The sequence below is a fragment of the Ahaetulla prasina genome, chromosome 9 (genome assembly GCF_028640845.1).
Source record: "Ahaetulla prasina isolate Xishuangbanna chromosome 9, ASM2864084v1, whole genome shotgun sequence".
Classification (NCBI taxonomy): Eukaryota; Metazoa; Chordata; class Lepidosauria; order Squamata; family Colubridae; genus Ahaetulla; species Ahaetulla prasina.
In genome coordinates, this window is record NC_080547.1 from 33,981,998 (window position 1) to 34,001,821 (window position 19,824).

Sequence of the window (19,824 nt, forward strand, 5' to 3'; positions counted from 1 at the left end):
GTGATTCATCCTCTTATTCCTCAAGGTTATTTCTACTCCCCATTACGTAGAAGCTGACTGGTAGCCAATACAAGTTAGGGAGCAGTGATGACACATGGGCATAATTAGAAGCACCTATTCCTGCTCACACTGTTACATTTTGAACCGTCTGCCGACGGCCTTCAAGGGCAGCCCCCTGCAAAACACAGTGCCATAGTCCAATTATGAGGTGACTAGGGTATGAATGAGCATCTGAAGTACTTCTCTTTGTTGAAGAAAGGGCTCAAACAATGCACAAGATAAACTTGTGCAAATTCTCTCCTGGCCATAAGTGTCATCTGCTCTTTCAGCAGTAGCTGTCACAAATGTTGAAAAGCTTTTTTCTCTCTCCCTCTTGATAAGTTAGCTTTATTATTATTTTTTTATTTTTATTTGCATTTATATCCCGCCCTTCTCCGAAGACTCAGGGCGGCTTACACTATGTCAGGCAATAGTCTTCATCCATTTGTATACTATATCCAAAGTCAACTTATTGCCCCCCAACAATTTGGGTCCTCATTTTACCTACCTTATAAAGGATGGAAGCTTCTGTTATCCATTCCTTCAAATGCGTGCAACGTTAATTATTGGGTTTTTTTTTCATTATTCCTTTTCTTTTTTTAGTGCAAAATAATTTTCAACCTTTGAGGTTTTTTCCCCCTCCCCCCACGAAAATTTCACTTGTTACTTTTTTCCCCACCCTCTTTTTCAGCTTTAAATGAACCAACCATAGATTATGGCTTCCAAAGACTCCAGAAGGTCATCCCAAGACATCCAGGTGATCCAGAACGACTAGCAAAGGTAAAGATCCCTTCCTCACCTATTGACTTCACTCACATAACAAGATAAAATAGCTACATTGGTCCGGTCTTCCCACGTTTTATTCTACCATTGTTTACCCAACCCTGATGTCAGGCCTGGAAGCCATCTTTGCATTGGATCTTCAGGCCTGCCACATTTAGTGCTGTGGGAAACTGGGAGGGGGGGATTGTATGGAGCAGGGGAGATATGTAGTCAAAATAACATTCCTTTCTCGAGAGAGTCAAGGACATCTTGTTCTGCACCTGGGAGGCTGGAACTGGGAGGTATCTCCTGTTGGGAGGGTGCATTGATTGGACCATGTGATGGACATGTGGTTGCTGGGCAGGGACCTGGACTTACCTTTGGGTGGGGAAAACCTGGAAGATTTCAGATTCAGATTTTCCCAGATATGCCAATAGGACACCTCTAATAAAATGGAACTTTGAGGAACTTCGAGCCTCCGGGTCTTCTTTCGTCGGGGTCCCAACTGAGTCCAAAATTTCTCTTGTTAAATGAAACATTTGTTAAGTGAATTTTGCCCCCTTTTATGACCTTTCTTGCTACAGTTGTTAAGTGAATCACTGTTAAGTTAATAACACACTTGTTAAGTGAATATGTCTTCCCCATTGACATTGCTTATCAATGCGGGAGTCAGACTGGGCATAACAACCTAATTGCAAGCTGGACTGCAGTGGAACACTACAACCGTCATCAATATGAGTCCGTTGCTAAGCATCTATATTCTGATCACATGACTGTGGTGATGCTGCAAGAGTGAAAAATGGTCCATAAGTCATTTTTTCAGTGCCATTATAACTTCAAACAGTCACTAAACAAATGGTTCTAAGTCAAGGACTACCTGCACAGGGTCAGTATATTGTATACTGATCTTAATACTGTATGGTCAGTATATTGTGAGTTTATTTATTGATTAAACATATTTCTGTGTTTCCACAATCCAAAGAGACACTCAGTGGCTCGCAGAGAACAGATACAGGTTGAAACATCCACGATAGGGGGAAAAAGAACTCTAAACCAAATAAAAATAAAAGTCATACACCACGCAGCATAAACTGAATGAAATAAATGAAATAAAGATGAAATAATTGAGTAAATCCTGGTTGATTCTGGACAGACTCATGATATGAACTGATCGGTTGGTTTGGTTTAGTAGTTTAACATAGTGTTTTTTTAAGCCATGCTTTATGCCAGAGGTCTTCAAACTTGGCAGCTTTAAGAATTCTGGGAGTTGAAGTCCACAAGTCTTAATAGAATAGAATAGAATTTTTTTTTAATTTGCATTTATATCCCGCCCTTCTCTGAAGACTCAGGGCGGCTTACACTATGTCAAGCAATAGTCTTCATTCTATTTGTATATTTATATACAAAGTCAACTTATTGCCCCCAACAATCTGGGTCCTCATTTTACCTACCTTATAAAGGATGGAAGGCTGAGTCAACCTTGGGCCTGGTGGGGCTTGAACCTGCAGTAATTGCAAGCAGCTGCTGTTAGTAACAGACTGTCTTACCAGTCTGAGCCACAGAGGTCCATTTTTATTGGCCAAGTGTGATTGGACACACAAGGAATTTGTCTTGGTGCATATGCTCTCAGTGTACATAAAGCTGCCAAGTTTGAAGGCCTCTGCATTATGGCTTTGCATGTTCAGAGCATGATTGAATTAAGGAAGGAAGTTAAGTGTGCTCTTCTCTCTATTTGTTCTTGTGGCGAAAAGCTACTGGGAGTGCATAAACAGAATGGTGAGGTTTGAATTACTAATAAATAATAATAATTAAAAAAAACACACTAGTTTTTTTTTTTTTTAAAAAGACACTAGTATTTGTCCTGCTTGATTTCAGGGTCTGTTGTGTCTCATGCTGTGCTTGCCTAGCTCTTACCGCCCCATTTTTCAATGCATGACACATCCTTGGTTGTCCTTCCTTTCTGCTTACAGGAGATGCTTTTGAAACGAGCAGCTGACCTAGTCGAAGCACTGTATGGGACACCACACAACAATCAGGTTAGAGTTCCTCTCTCTTTTTCTCCCGTGAATGTGTAAAGAAGGGGTTGTGTTTGCAGCTTCTTCCAAGTCACCTTTTCACCTGACCCACTTGAGTGGAACTGATGAGGCTTAATGCTCCATTAAGACTCCTCTACAGTCCTACCGGGGTGTGTGTGTGTTTCTCATTCTGGCACAGAATTTATCTGCCATTTCAGTCCAGTAATCCATTCAAAGGAGACAATTTCTTCTTCTTCCAAACTCTGTTTGTTTGTTTGTTTGTTTGTAGAGGATGGGCATATAACCCACTAATTCTATTCCTCCTCCATCATCCTGTCTGATGAAATTTCTGGTGTCCTGTTAGTCTTTCTCTATTGGATTGTTTTATTACTAGCCAGATATTCTGCAAACAGAGAAGTTTTGGCTTCTATAGAAACTTCTAAAAAGTTTTATAAACATTTTTAAAAGCTTGTAATTTTGGAGACCTTCCTTTAGCCCGTTCTTTATTTCTTTAGGGGACGCGGTGGCTTAGTGGCTAAGACATTGAGCTTGTCGATCGAAAGGTTGGCAGTTCAGCGGTTCGAATGAGCTCCCGTTATTTGTCCCAGCTTCGGCCAACCTAGTAGTTCGAAAGCACTTAAAACATGCAAGTAGAAAAATAGGGACCACCTTTCGTGGGAAGGTAATAGCGTTCCATGCGCCTTTGACATTTAGTCATGCCAGCCACATGACCACGGAGACATCTTCGCACAGTGCTGGCTCTTCAGCTTTGAAATGGAGATGAGCACTGCCCCCTAGAGTTGGGAACGACTAGCACATATGTGAGAGGGGAACCTTTACCTTTTATTGCTTTGCCTTCAATCTACCAATTTTTCTAGTCCTCTTTTTCTATGATATTTATTCATTCTTCCCATTCTCTCCCTCCCATTCAGTGCCCTCCCAAAACAGGGACAGATAACACCTGTTTGAGTTCTCAAGTGTCAGGATCCACAGGGCTTATTTAGGTTATTATGTTTTGCAGCGTTAGAACCCACAGATGGCTCACTTGGGCTCTAGGTGAGGAGGGAGTAGTATTCTTTTTCCCCCTACATTTCTCATCAGAGTGACTTTATTTATTTATATTTCATGTTTCTAGACCATTCATCTCCCTCAAGGAGAGCTATTTCGGATGTCAAAAGTTGATGGAGTTGAGGCAAGTGGGGGAGGGGTACTCCTTTTCCTTTTTCTGGCATCTCCTCCTTTATCCTCCTTTATCTTTCCTTCCTATACCCTTTTACTCTGTTAGTCTTCCTACACTGCACAGAGAAACCAAACAGAAAGGAACAGTTTACTTTTTACAGTATGAAACCTTGTTCAGTTAGCCAAGTATACAAGTTAGCGTAGCTTCTTTTCCAAAAACACCACACTACTAACCAGAGCATATAAAACATTTGCTAGACCAATTCTAGAATACAGCTCACCTGTTTGGAACCCTCACCACATCTCTGACATCAATACAATTGAACGTGTCCAGAAATATTTTACAAGAAGAGTTCTCCATTCCTCTGAAAACAATAAAATACCTTACCCCACCAGACTTGAAATCCTAGGCTTAGAAAACTTGGAACTCCGTCGCCTCCAACAAGACCTAAGTTTAACTCACAGAATCATCTATTGTAATGTCCTTCCTGTTAAAGACTACTTCAGCTTTAATTGCAATAATACTAGAGCAACCAATAGATTTAAACTTAATGTCAACCGCTTTAATCTAGATTGCAGAAAATATGACTTCTGTAACAGAATCATCAGTGCTTGGAATACTTTACCTGACTCTGTGGTCTCTTCCCATAATCCTAAAAGCTTTAACCAAAAACTTTCTACTATTGACCTCACCCCATTCCTAAGAGGACCATAAGGGGCGTGCATAAGCGCACAAACGTGCCTACCGTTCCTGTCCTATTGTTTTTCTTTTCTTCTTCCTATATATATATATATATGCTTATACCTCCTAATATTTACTCATATATGTGTTTATATGCTATATAATCTTTTTGTATGATACCTACATATATTGTTGTGACAAAATAAATAAATAAATAAATAATTAGCCTGAGAGCCTATTTGAAACGAAATCTTGGAAATTAGAGATAACAACAGCAGTAGTAGCAGACCTGATCTTGTTATTTTCCTACGCATCTTACCTGGTCCCTCTTCATCTCAAGACACATGTTTGCTGAACATCTGGGGAGGATTTCTTCTTCTTCTTCTTCTTCTTCTTTTTTAATTTGTAAAGCAAATCAGTCCACCTGGAGTAAAATTTATGCTGATTTTTGTTCTTGCTGTTTGCTTGTTCCAGGACATTATTCTGAAGCGAGCTGCTGATATTGCGGAAGCTCTTTACAGTGTCCCAAGAAATCCAGGTCAGATCCCTGCTTTGTCCAGCTCTCCTGCTCATAGCGCCATGATGGGCATCAACTCCTATGGCAGCCAGTTGGGAGTTAGCATCTCTGAGTCCACACAAGGGAATAATCAAGGTAAAAGTGCTGAACTGAAAGGTTACACAATGGATGAAGGTTTTGCTTCAAGAAGATTATGGCCAGAAACTGGGAAATATTTAGTCATGGCTTAATCGAGATGTAGTCCTTATTAATTACCAAGGCCACCATGACAATATATTGTTTTCTTTATTTATAAAAAAATAATCTTTGGTTTCAGTATTGTCCATGTCATCCGGTTGTCTTTTTAATTTCCTTCTAAAACAGGGGTCTCCAACCTTGTTCTGCCTGGCTGAGGAACTCTGGGAGTCGAAGTCCACAAGTCTTAAAGGGACCAAGGTTGGAGATCCCTGCTCTAAAACACTGTCCATCCATAGCCTTAACAGTCCCTGTAGTTCATACGTATGTGTTGTATAATTTTTTTTTTTAATTTACATTTATATCCCGCCCTTCTCCGAAGACTCAGGGCGGCTTACAGTGTATAAGGCAATAGTCTCATTCTATTTGTATATTTTACAAAGTCAACTTATTGCCCCCCCAACAATCTGGGTCCTCATTTTACCTACCTTATAAAGGATGGAAGGCTGAGTCAACCTTGGGCCGGGCTTGAACCTGCAGTAATTGCAGGCTATTGTGTTCTAATAACAGGCTCCTTACAGCCTGAGCTATTCCGGCCCTTTCATTTCATTTCTCTCTCTTACAGTTTTCAAACAGTTTACCTTTTAAAACCCATCCCTTGTGTAAAAAAAAAAAGAAAAGAATTGACCATGAATTTCTGCCCTCGAAAGCCTCGAGAAGGTGCAGCCTTGACCACAATTTGCAGCAAATCCCATGTTAAACTTGTAAATATTAAAAACACAAGTGTGCTAATTTTTTCCAGATCTGGAAACAACACCCTTTCACATTCTTTCAACATGCAGATCTGATTGGTGAAATGTACATATGTTGTCAAACAAAGTTGAAGTACTTGTCAACTAGTGGAACTTGCTTGAGGGTGAGAGGCTGCAACAGATCTTTGGAGAGGACCTTATGTTTTATCCTGCAAAACTGTTTTTGTGCAGTTAGTAGCAACATCAGCACACTTATTTGGCTTTTAACCTTGAAATACAAACCCTTAGTCTTGCAATTAATCATCTGAGGACTCTGATCTTAGAGAGAAATGAAAAACTATACAGAATTAAAGAAGATTTTAAATAGATCCGTAAAATCCTGAATGGATTTATAGTCTCTCAAAGTGGATGTGATTTACCCACAATATCTACCATACTGTGAAAGGGTATTTAATTCAAAGTACATGCTGTCTCAATTTGAACATATATCATAGCTCAACCACTGCCTTCAGATATATATCTTAACTGCACATAGTAAAAAGAGGTTTTGTAGGGTTGTAGACAACCCCTGTATTAGCACATCATATTATGCAATTCTAATAAAGGAGAATATTTGTAGCTCAAGGTTGACATGAGGGGGTCCTTGGTGCTCTCTAAGTTTGCTTTTTTTCCCCCTTCAAGCATGTATTTTATGACAGATACAAGTGTAAACATAATTATAAATACATGTATAGGGTATGAATAAAAGAAAACATTAAGACAGGGACAGTAGGCATGCTGGTGCGCTTATGCACGCCTACTGTGAGGTCTACAGTAGACAGTCTAAGGTAAAAGTTTTGGGGATTTGGGGAAGAAACCACACAGTCAGGTAGTGCATTCCAAGCATTGACCACTCTGTTACTGAAGTCGTATTTTCTGCAGTCTAGTTTGGATCGGTTTACCATGAGTTTGTATCCGTTGTGTGCTCTCTTGTATTGTTTTGGTTGAAGCTGAAGTATTCATTGGCTGGTAGGACATTGAAGCAGATGATTTTATGTACTATGCTTAGGTCAGACCGAAGATGGTGAAGTTCTAAGTTGTCCTCTTGTTTGTTTTCTTGCATACTATGCAATGTTTGACAATAATACTTTTATCAATAGAAGAAAATATTTGTAGCTCAGGGTTGAATTGGTGCTAGCTGAGCTCCATTGTTTGCTTACAGATGTTTTATTACCCAACTAGGTAACACTGTCAGCTTTAAAAATGCATACATATATGCCTGGGTACACACGGAATAATAGAAGATTCCTAATATGACAGCTTTGGCATTGAGTCATGCTGGCCACATGACCACGGAGATGTCTTTGGACAGCGCTGGCTCTTCGGCTTTGAAACGGAGATGAGTTGGCAATGACTAGCACGTATGTGCAAGGGGAACCTTTACCTTTTACAGGGATGCGGTAGCTCAGGGGCTAAGACAGCTGAGCTTGTTGATCGAAAGGTCAGCAGTTCGGCGGTTCGAATCCCTAGTACTGCCGTGTAACGGGGTGGGCTCCTGTTACTAGTCCCAGCTTCTGCCAACCTAGCAGTTTTGAAAGCACATAAAAAATGCAAGTAGAAAAAATAGGGACCACCTTTGGTGGGAAGGGAACAGCGTTCCATGCGCCTTTGGCGTTGAGTCATGCCGGCCACATGACAACGGAGACGTCTTTGGACAGCGCTGGCTCTTTGGCTTTGAAACGGAGATGAGCATTGCCCCCTAGAGTCGGGAACGACTAGCACGTATGTGCGAGGGGAACCTTTATCTTTACCTTAATATGACAGCCTTATTTGATAAAACAGATGTTTGGAATAGAAATATCAGTGAAGCAGCTTAGAAGAGGTATCTTTTTAAAGATCAACTTTTATTTTCTGATGCTCTGCTTGAACTGGAGGGTCTAGATGGAGGTTGTTTGGTGTAAGCTTAAGTAAGACTTCCCAGTAGTAGGAGCTGTTTGACCATCAAACAATTTGTTCTCGACTTGGTGAGGTTCGCCTTTTTTTTCTTTCATGATTGGACAATCATCTAACAAGATTGCAGGCTACATTATAAATCTTGGACTGGAAAGAGAGCTGGATTAGGTGATAACAAAACTCCCCCAATTTTTTTTTCAACTCTAGAATTCTATATTTTATTTCATAAACTGAATTATTTGTTGTTGTTCAGTCACTAAGTCATATCTGACTGTTTGCGACCCCTTGGAGCACAACAGGCCAGGCCCCCTCTGTCCTTCACTGTCTGCTGGAGTTTGCCCAAACTCATGTTCATTGTGTCAATCACACAATCTATCCTCTGCCATCCCCTTCTCCTTTTGCTCAACCTCGGGGTCTTTTCCAATAAGTCATCTCTTCTCATTTGGTGACCAAAGTATTTGAGCTTGAGCCTCACTATCTGTCTTTCCAAAGGACAGTCAGGGTCAATTTCCTTAAGCTGAACTAATACTATGCCGAATTTTGCTTTTCGGTTTCTTTCCTGGTGGAAAATGAAGCCTCTTTTCTACCGTTATCTACATTTTTGAATGCATATTTTTTTTCTCCTTTCTTTTCAACGCAGTTGTACAGCATATTGCTTTGAAGGAGCAAGAAAATGATCCTGATGGTTGTTTTCTTTTACATGTTTTTCAATCGCTCTAAAGCCCCCCTCACCATTCTCACTTCCAAACTGAAAACCCCAAGAAATTCCTTCTTGAGATCTTTCTCTGGGACTTAACTGAAGTGTGAGGAACCAAAGAGGCTGCAGACTGCTGGAAGGAGGATTGTATAATTTAAAAAAAAAAATATTGTAGCATTCACACACACTTCTCGGCCATCTGCTAACCGAATAAGAATGCATAGTCCACCCTTGAGGATTAAATTGAAATTCTTTTCTCCTTTGGAAAAGAACGAAAGTAAACCCTCACGTTCTATTTAGATCGACAAACCTAGGAGAATGGGGTGTTTTTTTTTCATCATTATTTAGGATTTTGATTCCAGGGGAAATGTTATTTTGTTGTACACTTGGGCACTTTTTCATGCTATTTTTCCTCTCTACAACTTCTTCTTTTTTTTTTTGTATTTTTTTTAAAATTTAAAACATTAAAATACAAACTCCGAAAAAAGAGGAGTGGGGGAAGGAAAGGAATTATAAAAGTGAAACGAAACTAGACAAGATGACACAAAGAGAAAATAATGTGCCCCAAAAAAGAAAAAACAAAACAAACCTATACATAAATTGTCCCCCTAATTGAATAGTGATCAATATATTTTAAAAATAATAATCGCCCCCTTGTGAAGCAGGCACACAATATATAAATTTTTAGAACACTGTGTACCCCAAGGTATTTGGCCCTGACATCTATCAACTATATAGAAAAAAGCCACAGTCAACAGGTAAAACCAACAGCAGAATTAAACTGTTGTTTCGTTCTGTTCAGATTTGTTTTATTTTAATGCTGAATAGAATAGAATAGAATAGAATAGAATAGAATAGAATAGAATAGAATAGAATAGAATTTTTTATTGGCCAAGTGTGATTGGACACACAAGGAATTTGTCTTTATTTTTTATTTTTTAATTTATTTTGTCACAATAATATATGTAGGTCTTGGTGCATATGCTCTCAGGGTACATAAAAGAAAAGATACCTTCATCAAGGTACAACATTTACAACACAAATGATGGTCAATATATCAATATAAATCATAAGGATTGCCAGCAACAAAGTTACAGTCATACAGCCATAACTGGAAAGAGATGGGTGATAGGAATGATGAGAAGATTAATAGTAGTGCAGATTTAGTAAATAGTTTGACAGAATCGAGGGAATTATTTGTTTAGCAGAGTGATGGCCTTCGGGGAAAAACTGTTCTTGTGTCTAGTTGTTCTGGTGTGCAGAGCTCCATAGCGTCGTTTTGAGGGTAGGAGTTGAAACAGTTTATGTCCAGGATGTGAGGGATCTGTAAATATTTTCACGGCCCTCTTCTTGATTCGTGCAGTATACAGGTCCTCAATGGAAGGCAGGTTGGTAGCAATTCTTTTTTCTGCAGTTCTAATTATCCTCTGAAGTCTGTATCTTTCTTGTTGGGTTGCAGAACCGAACCAGACAGTTGTAGAGATGCAAATGACAGACTCAATAATTCCTCTGTAGAACTGAATCAGCAGCTCCTTGGGCAGTTTGAGCTTACTGAGTTGTCGCAGAAAGAACATTCTTTTTTGTCCTTTTCTGATCATGTTTTTGATGTTAGCTGTCCATTTTAGATCTTGCGATATGATAGAACCTAGAAATTTAAAGGTTTCTACTGTTGATACTGTGTTGTCTAGTATTGTGAGAGGTCAAAGCATGGAAGGGTTTCCCCTAAAGTCTACCACTCTTTCTACGGTTTTGAGTGTGTTCAGTTCCAAATTTTTTCGGTCGCACCACAAGGCTAGTCGTTCGACTTCTCGTCTATATGTGGATTCGTCATTGTCTCGAATGAGACCAATCACTGTTGTGTCATCTGCAAACGTCAGTAGTTTAACAGATGGATCGTTGGAGATGCAGTCATTGTTATTGTCGTGTCCCACTCCTCCGCTGACGGCCGGGTCAGGGAAATCAGAATCAGGTGTGCCTCTGCAGCTCTGCCAAAGTCCTAGCAAAGTCCTCAAGGCAGGCAGGAGACCAGAAAGTGACTTCAGCAAGATATGTTTAGACTTTGCCTGACTCAGAGACTGCCAGAAAGCAGATCCTTTATATAGGCCATGGGGTGTGGCTCCATGACTCAGCACTTATCCAGGCCTGCCCCTCCCTTCCTTCTGACGCCGCCGCCTATCAATTCTTCTGAAGCGAGGGTCACTCCAATCTGCAGCTGTTGGTAATTGACCTTCCTCAGGCTCACAAGCTGTGGAGGAGGGGGAGGGGTCTAGTTGCTCCGTTTGCCTGGGCATGGAGCCAGAGCTGGGGGCTGGAGATACTTGCTCTTCTTCAGTCTGTCTGGGCATGGAGCCAGGGCTGGGGCCGGGAGGCATGCTAGGACATTCTTCAGCGTTCGGAAGCAGATAAGCAGACCCCGGCTGTGGTGGTGAGATCGGACGAGACACAACAGTTATACAGAGAGAAGAGAAGTGGGGAGAGCATACAGCCTTGTGGAGGGGGGCTGTGCTAATTGTACAGGTATTTGATGTGATCTTGCTTAGCTTCACCTGCTGCTTCCTGTTTGTTAAGTTGTTAAGTTTTGTGCTGATCCATGACCGTCATAAAGATTGAATGAAAGAATGAATCTATTCATGATCCAGAGAACTGAAGAGCGCATGTCTAAAAGAGAGCATCCTGTTATCCTTACTGATAGACACTGATAGAGACTGTTTATTTCTTGCAGGCTACATCCGCAACACAAGCAGCATATCCCCACGAGGTTATTCTTCCAGCACGACCCCTCAGCAGTCTAATTACAGCACCCCCAGTAACAGCATGAACGGCTACAGCAATGTCCCCATGTCCAACCTGGCTGTTCCCAGTTCACCTGGATTTATTAACGGTTCTCCCACAGGATCGCCCTACGGCTGTGAGTAGCTGCCTTCTCTTCTCTTCCTCCGGCTCCAGCTGACCTTGGGGTTGACTTAAGTCAAGAGGCAATCTGCCAGAGGAAAATGTTTATTTCCTTTCTTTGGGTCATCTGCCGGAAGGTGCCTCAACTTTGTAATCAGAGCATTAAGCCCCAAAATTCTGCAGAGCAAGCTTTGCAAGAACGGAGGGATGCTTTTCTCAACTTGGTTGTGGTTATCTGCCACAGATGCATTAGGTGGCTCTGTCTCTCTGGAACTTTAGCTCTTGGTATCCTTCAGTAGTGGGACGTGGTGGCTCAGGGGCTAGGACGTTGAGCTTGTCAATCGAAAGGTCGGCAGCTCAGCGGTTCGAATCCCTAGTGCTGCCGTGTAACGGGGTGAGCTCCCATTACTTGTCCCAGTTTCTGCCAACCTAGCAGTTTCGAAAGCATGTAAAAATGCAAGTAGAAAAAATGGGGACCACCTTTGGTGGGAAGGTAACAGCATTCCATGCGCCCTTGGCGTTAAGTCATGCCGGCCACATGACCACGGAGACATCTTCGGACAACGCTGGCTCTTCGCCTTTGAAACAGAGATGAGCACCGCCCCCTAGAGTCGGCAACGACTAGCACATATGTGCGAGGGGAACCTTTACCTTTACCTTATCCTTCAGCACCAGCAGCTGAGAACAATGATGGGATTCAAATAATTTAACAACCAGTTCTCTGCCCTAATGACCGGATGGGTGGGCGTGGCCATGGTGGGTGTGGCCAGAAGGTGTGACAGGCAGCACTCAGCCTCCTTCACCCCCAGGAGCAAAAATGGGCCAATGGGGGGGAACATGCACCCCCCTTTGCATTCCATTTTGGACCTAGTAGGCCTTCCTGCAGCCTCCCTGGGAGCAAAAACGTGCTGTGGGAGGGGAACACTGCACCCCCCCTGCCCTGTTTTGGGCCTAGGAGGTCTCCCTGCAACCTCCTGGGAGCGAAAATGGGCCAGGGGGAGGCGCTACACCCCACACCCTGTTTTGAGCCTAGAAGGCCTCCCTGCAGCCTCCTAGGAGTGAAAACAGGCAGTGCCCCCCCCCATTCCCCCTTTTGGGCCTAATAGGCATCTCTGCACTTGTCTTGGAGCCAAAATAGGACGCATGGGGATTCTTGGAAGGGGAGGGGCCAGCCAGCAATTTAACTATCGGTTCGCCCAAACCGGCTGAATCCCACCACTGGCTGGGAATCTAATATCCTATCAAAATCCATAACTTCTGTCTGCCCTGCTCTGTTCTGATCTCCAATGCCTGGAGTGGCCCACAAGCAGATCCAAGTTCCAAGTTGCCCACAAGTTGATTTTATTATTATTAACCTTTAACTGTGACAACCTTTTTTGAAGTTGTGTATGGGAGAGTGGGGGAGAGAAAGAACAGAGAGCGCGAGAGAAGAATGTTCCCAGATGAGAAAGAAAAGGAGTATCAAAAGGAGAGGAAATATGTAGTTTCTGCTTAATTAAGCTTTACCTCCATTATCAGAAATATCCATCAGCAGTTGTTCCTAAATTATGGTCTCCTTTAATACAAAAGGAATCGGTGTGCAGTTAATGTATTAGATAGACGTGGTTGGATGTTGTTATTTTTCATGTCCACAATGCCTTGGGTGGCCCCCTTTCAGGAAAGCTGTTCTCAGCTTTCTTCTCAGAAAGCCACAGTTCTGAGAGAGATAATCAAGAAAGAAGAAGACCTTCCAAAGTGTTTTATCCAAAGCCCTGGTGTGTGTGTGTGTGTGTGTGTGTGTTTTCAATCTTTCATTTATCTTCTTCCTTCCTGCCACCCTCCAATTTTATAGGCATAACAGTTTTTATTATTTGAATGGTCTGCAGCACACTAGCTTGCAACTGGCCAACTCTGTTTTAGCCAGGGCAAACAAGTTAGGGAAACTCAGGCATTTGGTGGGACAACTAGACTAAGTACCAAGATCTGCAAAAATCAGATCAGTATATGAAAGATAAGCTCCTTAAAAACATCTTTCCCATGCTGATGCGTACATTTTAACTTTCGTTGTTCTATGAAAAGCAGCTCTTCCCTCTTTTAAATTTTTACTCAAGGCTCAGCTGCAAATGAATTCCAGGTCCTTTTTTTTTTTTTTTTTTTTTGCTTCCTTGGAGATACTAGAGTAGAATGGGGTAAGAATTGAGGTTTCTTTTGAATATTGCTGAGAAGTCATGGATTAGGACTGGGGGTGGAAATATCTCATATCACTGAATCTAGAAGAATGATTAAAACTTTGCTTTTCTGGCAAAGAATCAGTGGTGAAATGTAAAATTTGTTACTACCGGTTATGTGGGCATGGCTTGGTAGGGAGGATAATGTGACTGGGTGGGCGTGGCCAACTTTTTTTTAAATTTTAAAATGCTTTTAAAAGGTTCTGATGATCAGGCAACACAGCTGGGATCGTCAGAGCCTTTTAAAATCATTTTTACAGCCTCTTCAGCCAAAGAGGTTGTAGAAAAAACGCTTTTAAAAGGTTCTGATGATCCCGGCTGAGCCGCATGATCATCAGAGGCTTTTTTTTTTAACTTTTAAAAGCATTTTTTCGGCCAAAGAAAAAATGCTTTTAAAAGTAAAAAAAAAAAACCTCTGATGATCGCGCAGCTCAGCTGGGCATGGGGGAGGGAAGGGATTTTTGTTACCGGTTCTCCGAACCATCCACCGCCATCGCTACCGGATTGGCCGATCCGGTCTGAACCAGGAGCATTTCACCCCTCCAAAGAATGCCATGGTCAACACCAGGTCTTATTAAAATAGCAACAGGACCATCAATAAAGAGACTGCAGCTAGTGATACTAGACTTTAATGCCCCTATTAAAAAACATATTATTTGGTTGTGGGGGTGGAGAGATCAAGAGATGGTGATCTAGTCCTGCCTTAAGCATGAAGCTAACTTCGGGCTGGTCACACTCTCTCAGTCCTAGGAACAAAATCCTGGTGAGAAACTTCAAAAAACATTGCCAAGAATGTCAAATGGTCTTCTCCAGGTAGTTACCAGCAATCAAGATCAACTCAAAGCTAAACAAACAAGCAAATAACTTCAGTTTTCTAAAACTGTGATTAAATTCCAATGAATGTGCTAGGATTGATTTCAGAGTTGGGAGGAAAATTAAAACAACATTCTCAAGCACCCTAAGAATAAAGTGGATGAGATTAGGCCTATTCCCAGGAAAAATATGTGTGATGACATAGTGCAATAATTTGATGTAAGATTTTTGAGGACAGATTTATCCACCCACCCAGGGATAAAGTCTCCCAAACCAGTAGGCACTACTTCCATGTCTATGTCCAATTATATAACATGTTTATTAACCAGCGGCAGCATTGAATTCTTTTCCACACTTATAGAATGAGAACATTTTGAATTTTTTTAGTAATAAATGGCCTGTTTGGAAAAAGAAAGAAAAAAGTCACCAAGAAAGAAATCTGAAATGTTGATTGCTTTTGCACAGTGTTTAAAGTTGGCCAAACAGATGTTTGCTGGGTTGTTTTTTTTTTTTGTTTTGTTTTTAAGAAACGAGAAAACTTACAAATTCTGCTTCCTGACTGAATTGTGTGTGCCAAGTTTCTGTTCCAAAGAAAAAGAAAAAAAACAGCTGAATTATATATTCCTGACCATCAGAGTTTAGAATGAGATGCTGACAGATCCTTGAGAAAAATAAAATTAGAGAATCATTCAAAGCTAGAGAAGATATACAGCAATGTGAAGTACAGTGGTGATTCTGTAGGTATGCCACAGATTAACAGACGCATCTTCACCCAAAATGAAATTTTTTTGCTCATTTTAAATATGGTCCAGATCTATCGGACCACATTTCCAACTGTGCCCTAATGGAGATGATGGCAAATGTAATCAGCTCATGTAGAATGCATCAGGCTGGGGAAATCTGCTTGAAAAGTTTAATGAAAAGAAGGACTAGGGGAGACATGATAGTAGTGTTCCAATATCTCAGGGGCTGCCACAAAGAAGAGGAAGTCAAGCTATTCTCCAGAGCACCTGAGGGTAGAACAAGAAGCAATGGCTGGAAACTAATCAAGGAGAGAAGCAACTTAGAACTAAGGAGAAATTTCCTGACAATTAGAACAATTAATCAGTGGAACAACTTGCCTGCAGAAGTTGTGAATGCTCCAACACTGGAAATTTTTAAGAAAACGTTGGATAACCATTTGTCTGAAATGGTGTAGGGTTTCCTGCCTGGGCAGGGGGTTGGACTAGGAGACCTCCAAGGTCCCTTCCAACTCTGTTGTTGTTGTTGTTGTTGTTGTTATTATTATTAAATATTTGTTTAGAAACCTTGACTATCTTATATTGCACAACATTGTGGACCTCCTCATTTCCCCATGTTTCCTCCCTTCACAGAACTTTTACCCTGGCTCAGCTAACCTTGGTGAGCCCTTTGCCCTCATCTATCCTGCCTTGACATGATCCTGTTTATATGTACATGTCTAACAGGGACAATGATTCCTGGTTGTGGGATTTTCTTCTAGTTTCTCATCTGGTTCCACCCACTTTTGTATGTTTTAAGAGAAATTTGAAAACTTACTAATTTAATAATCTAGACCAGGGGTGTCAAACTCAAGGCCCTGGGACCAGATCTGGCCTGTAGGGTGCTTAGATCCAGCCCACGGGGCTGCCATGGAAACAGCGAAGGACTGGCCCACAGTGCCTCTGCCAGTGAAAATGGAACTTGGGAGGGCCACAGGTGCCCCCCTGAGCTCCGTTTTCACTGGCAGAGCACTTGGGCCACCACAGGCATCCCCCAACACGAGTTATGTCAAGCTGACCACGCCCACCCTGGCCCCCGAGGTCAAACCAGGGGTGAAATGCTCCCGTTTTGGACCAGATCGCCCGATCCGGTAGCGATGGCAGCAGGTGGTTCAGAGAACCGGTAGCAAAAATCCCTGCCCCCCCCTCCCCACCCATGTTCAGCTGAGCCGCGCGATCATCAGAGGTTTTCTTTTTTACTTTTAAAAGCATTTTTTTCTTTGGCTGAAAAAATGCTTTTAAAAAAAAAAAGTTGGCCAAACAGATGTTTGCTGGGTTGTTTTTTTTGTTTTTTTTTTAAAAGCATTTTTTCTAAAACCTCTTCAGCCAAAGAGGTTGTAAACAAAATGCTTTTAAAAAGGTTCTGACAATCAGGCAAGTCAGCTGGGATCGTCGGAACCCTTTAAAAATTCTGACAATCAGGCAAGTCAGCTGGGATCGTCGAACCTTTAAAAGCATTTTTTCTTTGGCTGAAAAATGCTTTTAAAAGCATTTTTTCACAACCCTCTTCAGCCAAAGAGGTTGTAAACAAAATGCTTTTAAAAAGGTTCTGACAATCAGGCAAGTCAGCTGGGATCGTCGGAACCCTTTAAAAGCATTTTTTTCTACAACCTCTTCGGCCGAAGAGGTTGTAGAAAAAATGCTTTTAAAAGTAAAAAAAAAAAGAAGCCTCTGATGATCGCGCGGCTCAGCTGGGATCGTCAGAACCTTTTAAAAGCGTTTTTTTCTAAAACCTCTTCAGCCAAAGAGGTTGTAAACAAAATGCTTTTAAAAAGGTTCTGACAATCAGGCAAGTCAGCTGGGATCGTCGGAACCCTTTAAAAGCATTTTTTTCTACAACCTCTTCAGCCAAAGAGGTTGTAAACAAAATGCTTTTAAAAAGGTTCTGACAATCAGGCAAGTCAGCTGGGATCGTCGGAACTCTTTAAAAGCATTTTTTTCTACAACCTCTTCGGCCGAAGAGGTTGTAGAAAAAATGCTTTTAAAAGTAAAAAAAAAAAAAGTTGGCCACACCCATCCTGTCACATTACACCCCCCACCCCAATACCATGCCCACAGAACTGGTAGTAACAAATTTTACATTTCACCACTGGGTCAAACACAATCCTGATGCGGCTCTCAATGAAATCGAGTTTGACAGCCCTGATCTAGACTGATTGGTGGAAGCAGTTGTGACTAGATGCTGAGAATGATTGTTAGTAAAAGGAGACTGTAGGTTTAACCTCTTGTGATTAATAAAATCAGAAGGCAGGGTGTCAGGCTATTTATTTACTTGTACCCCACCTTTATTATTTTTACAAATAACTCAAGGTGGCGAACATATCCAACACATCTTCATTCTCCTAATTTCCCCAACATAACAATCCTGTGAGGTGAGTTGGGCTGAGAGAAAGGGACTGGGCCAAGGTCACCCCATTGGCTTTCATGGCTAAGGTGGGACTAGAATTTCATAGTCTCTTGCTTTCTAACCTGGTGCCTTAACCAGAATGTTATACTTTTTTTTTTATTTGCATTTATATCCCGCCCTTCTCCGAAGACTCAGGGCGGCTTAAGCAATAGTCTTCATCCATTTGTATATTATATACAAAGTCAACTTATTGCCCCCAACAATCTGGGTCCTCATTTTACCTACCTTATAAAGGATGGAAGGCTGAGTCAACCTTGGGTCTGGTGGGGCTTGAACCTGCAATAATTGCAAGCAGCTGCTGTTAATAACAGACTGTCTTACCAGTCTGAGCCACAGAAGCCACTTGCCTAAATATTATTTTTTCTGATGATCGTAAATATATAATCAGTCAATTTAAGGGATAAGATACAGGACTAGAAGTCATAGCTTCCTCAGGCACAGAATCCAGCTGGGTGACTTTGGGGCTAGTCCTCATCTCTCAATCCTAAGAAGAAAATGATAATATTTCTTGGCAGGAAAATGTTGGCAGGAAAGCTACGTAGATTTGTCCATAGAATTGCCTGAAGTCAAGACTAATAGAACATAAATAAATATTTAATGATATATATTGTACAGCGGGGGTCTCCAACCTTGGCCACTTTAAGCCTGGAGGACTTCAACTCCCAGAATTCCCCAGCCAGCAAAGCTGGCTGGGGAATTCTGGGAGCTGAAGTCCTCCAGGCTTAAAGTGGCCAAGGTTGGAGACCCCTGCTGTACAGTATTCTTGTAATTTTTCTATCGTTTTAGCTTCAATTAACATTTTCACTGTGGCTGGACCGCAGTTGTAAATAAAACATTTGTTATTCACCATGTTTATAAAGTGATTGAACAAGATGACGTCTCCTTTGAGTTGAGTTTGGTTGTAGGGGACGTCATGGACATGTAATGTTCTCAGCAGTATCTCCAAGGTATTTTGCCATTATGTTGTTCTGAGGGTTTTTCCTCACCCCAGCATCACAGTCTAACTTATTGTTTCTCAACTCTTAAAATGAGTGGACTTCAATTTTCAGAATTCCCAGGCTGACTGGAGAATTCTGGAAGTCCAATCATTTTAAAGTAGGACTTCATGGAACTGGTCTGACTAACCATCCTAATATTTCCTGGGGTTTTCTCATCTAAATAATGACCAGGTATGATTCTACTTAGCATTTAAGCCCAGACAAGCTCAGTCACCTGCTGAAGCTTGAAAAATAATTAGATTTGTCTAATATATCCCAATCATCACAATGACTGTTTCACACATCACGCTAAGTTTAAAAGAAGCAAGCCACATTTTGAAGTAGCATAGTAGGTGAACCCAATCAATTAGTAATATAACCGAACACCAAATTCTGTAGCGGTTTGGCATATAGTCAGCTTCCTCTATGGATTCTTTTTAATATTCAAAATCAGTTTGCATTGCAAAGTTCTCCAACCTTTCAAAGCTAAGGAATTTAAAAAGAAATACATAATCAACAACAAACTTGAGGTTGAAACTGTAAGAGTCGTATCATATACAGGTAGCACAATGCATGAAAAATACAAATTATACAAATATAGCTAAATATAGCTAAAATTACATACACATCATGGATATACCCTTTTTATTATTTACTGCCTCCTTCTGGGTACAGTCCCACTGTTGTTTGCCTCACTATTATCTTGTCCTTGCAAGATATTTTTTACTACTCACCATTGTTGTTTCTTCTGCTGAGCAGGGAGATACAATTTTAAGCAAAACTTTGGTCTGCAGTCAACTGACATTTTAAAAATGTTCTAGAAATATCATATGGGGTTCAGTAGCATCCTTGGAATTAAAAATCTGTTGTGGGACATCCATTTGCTCTGAATGAATGAATGAATGAATGAATCAATCAATCAATCAATGAAATTCAATTTTAAGCAAAACATTGGCCTACAGTCAACTGACATTTTAAAAATGTTCTAGAAATATCATAT

At 41.1% G+C, this 19,824-nt stretch overlaps 1 protein-coding gene across 4 annotated transcripts in view; it reads left to right on the plus strand.

Annotated features, from left to right (window-relative positions):
• The window catches only part of EBF2 (EBF transcription factor 2), a 316,154-nt gene that overhangs the window by 280,533 nt on the left and 15,797 nt on the right, over nt 1-19,824 (plus strand). For 3 of the 4 annotated variants that reach the window (XM_058194605.1, XM_058194604.1, XM_058194606.1), the window contains exons 11-15: nt 731-819; nt 2,772-2,837; nt 3,952-4,008; nt 5,152-5,329; nt 11,472-11,657. In XM_058194605.1, coding sequence (XP_058050588.1) covers nt 731-819; nt 2,772-2,837; nt 3,952-4,008; nt 5,152-5,329; nt 11,472-11,657 — 576 coding nt within the window. The remainder of the gene's footprint in view (nt 1-730; nt 820-2,771; nt 2,838-3,951; nt 4,009-5,151; nt 5,330-11,471; nt 11,658-19,824) is intronic. The other variant, XM_058194607.1, reaches the window with a different exon arrangement.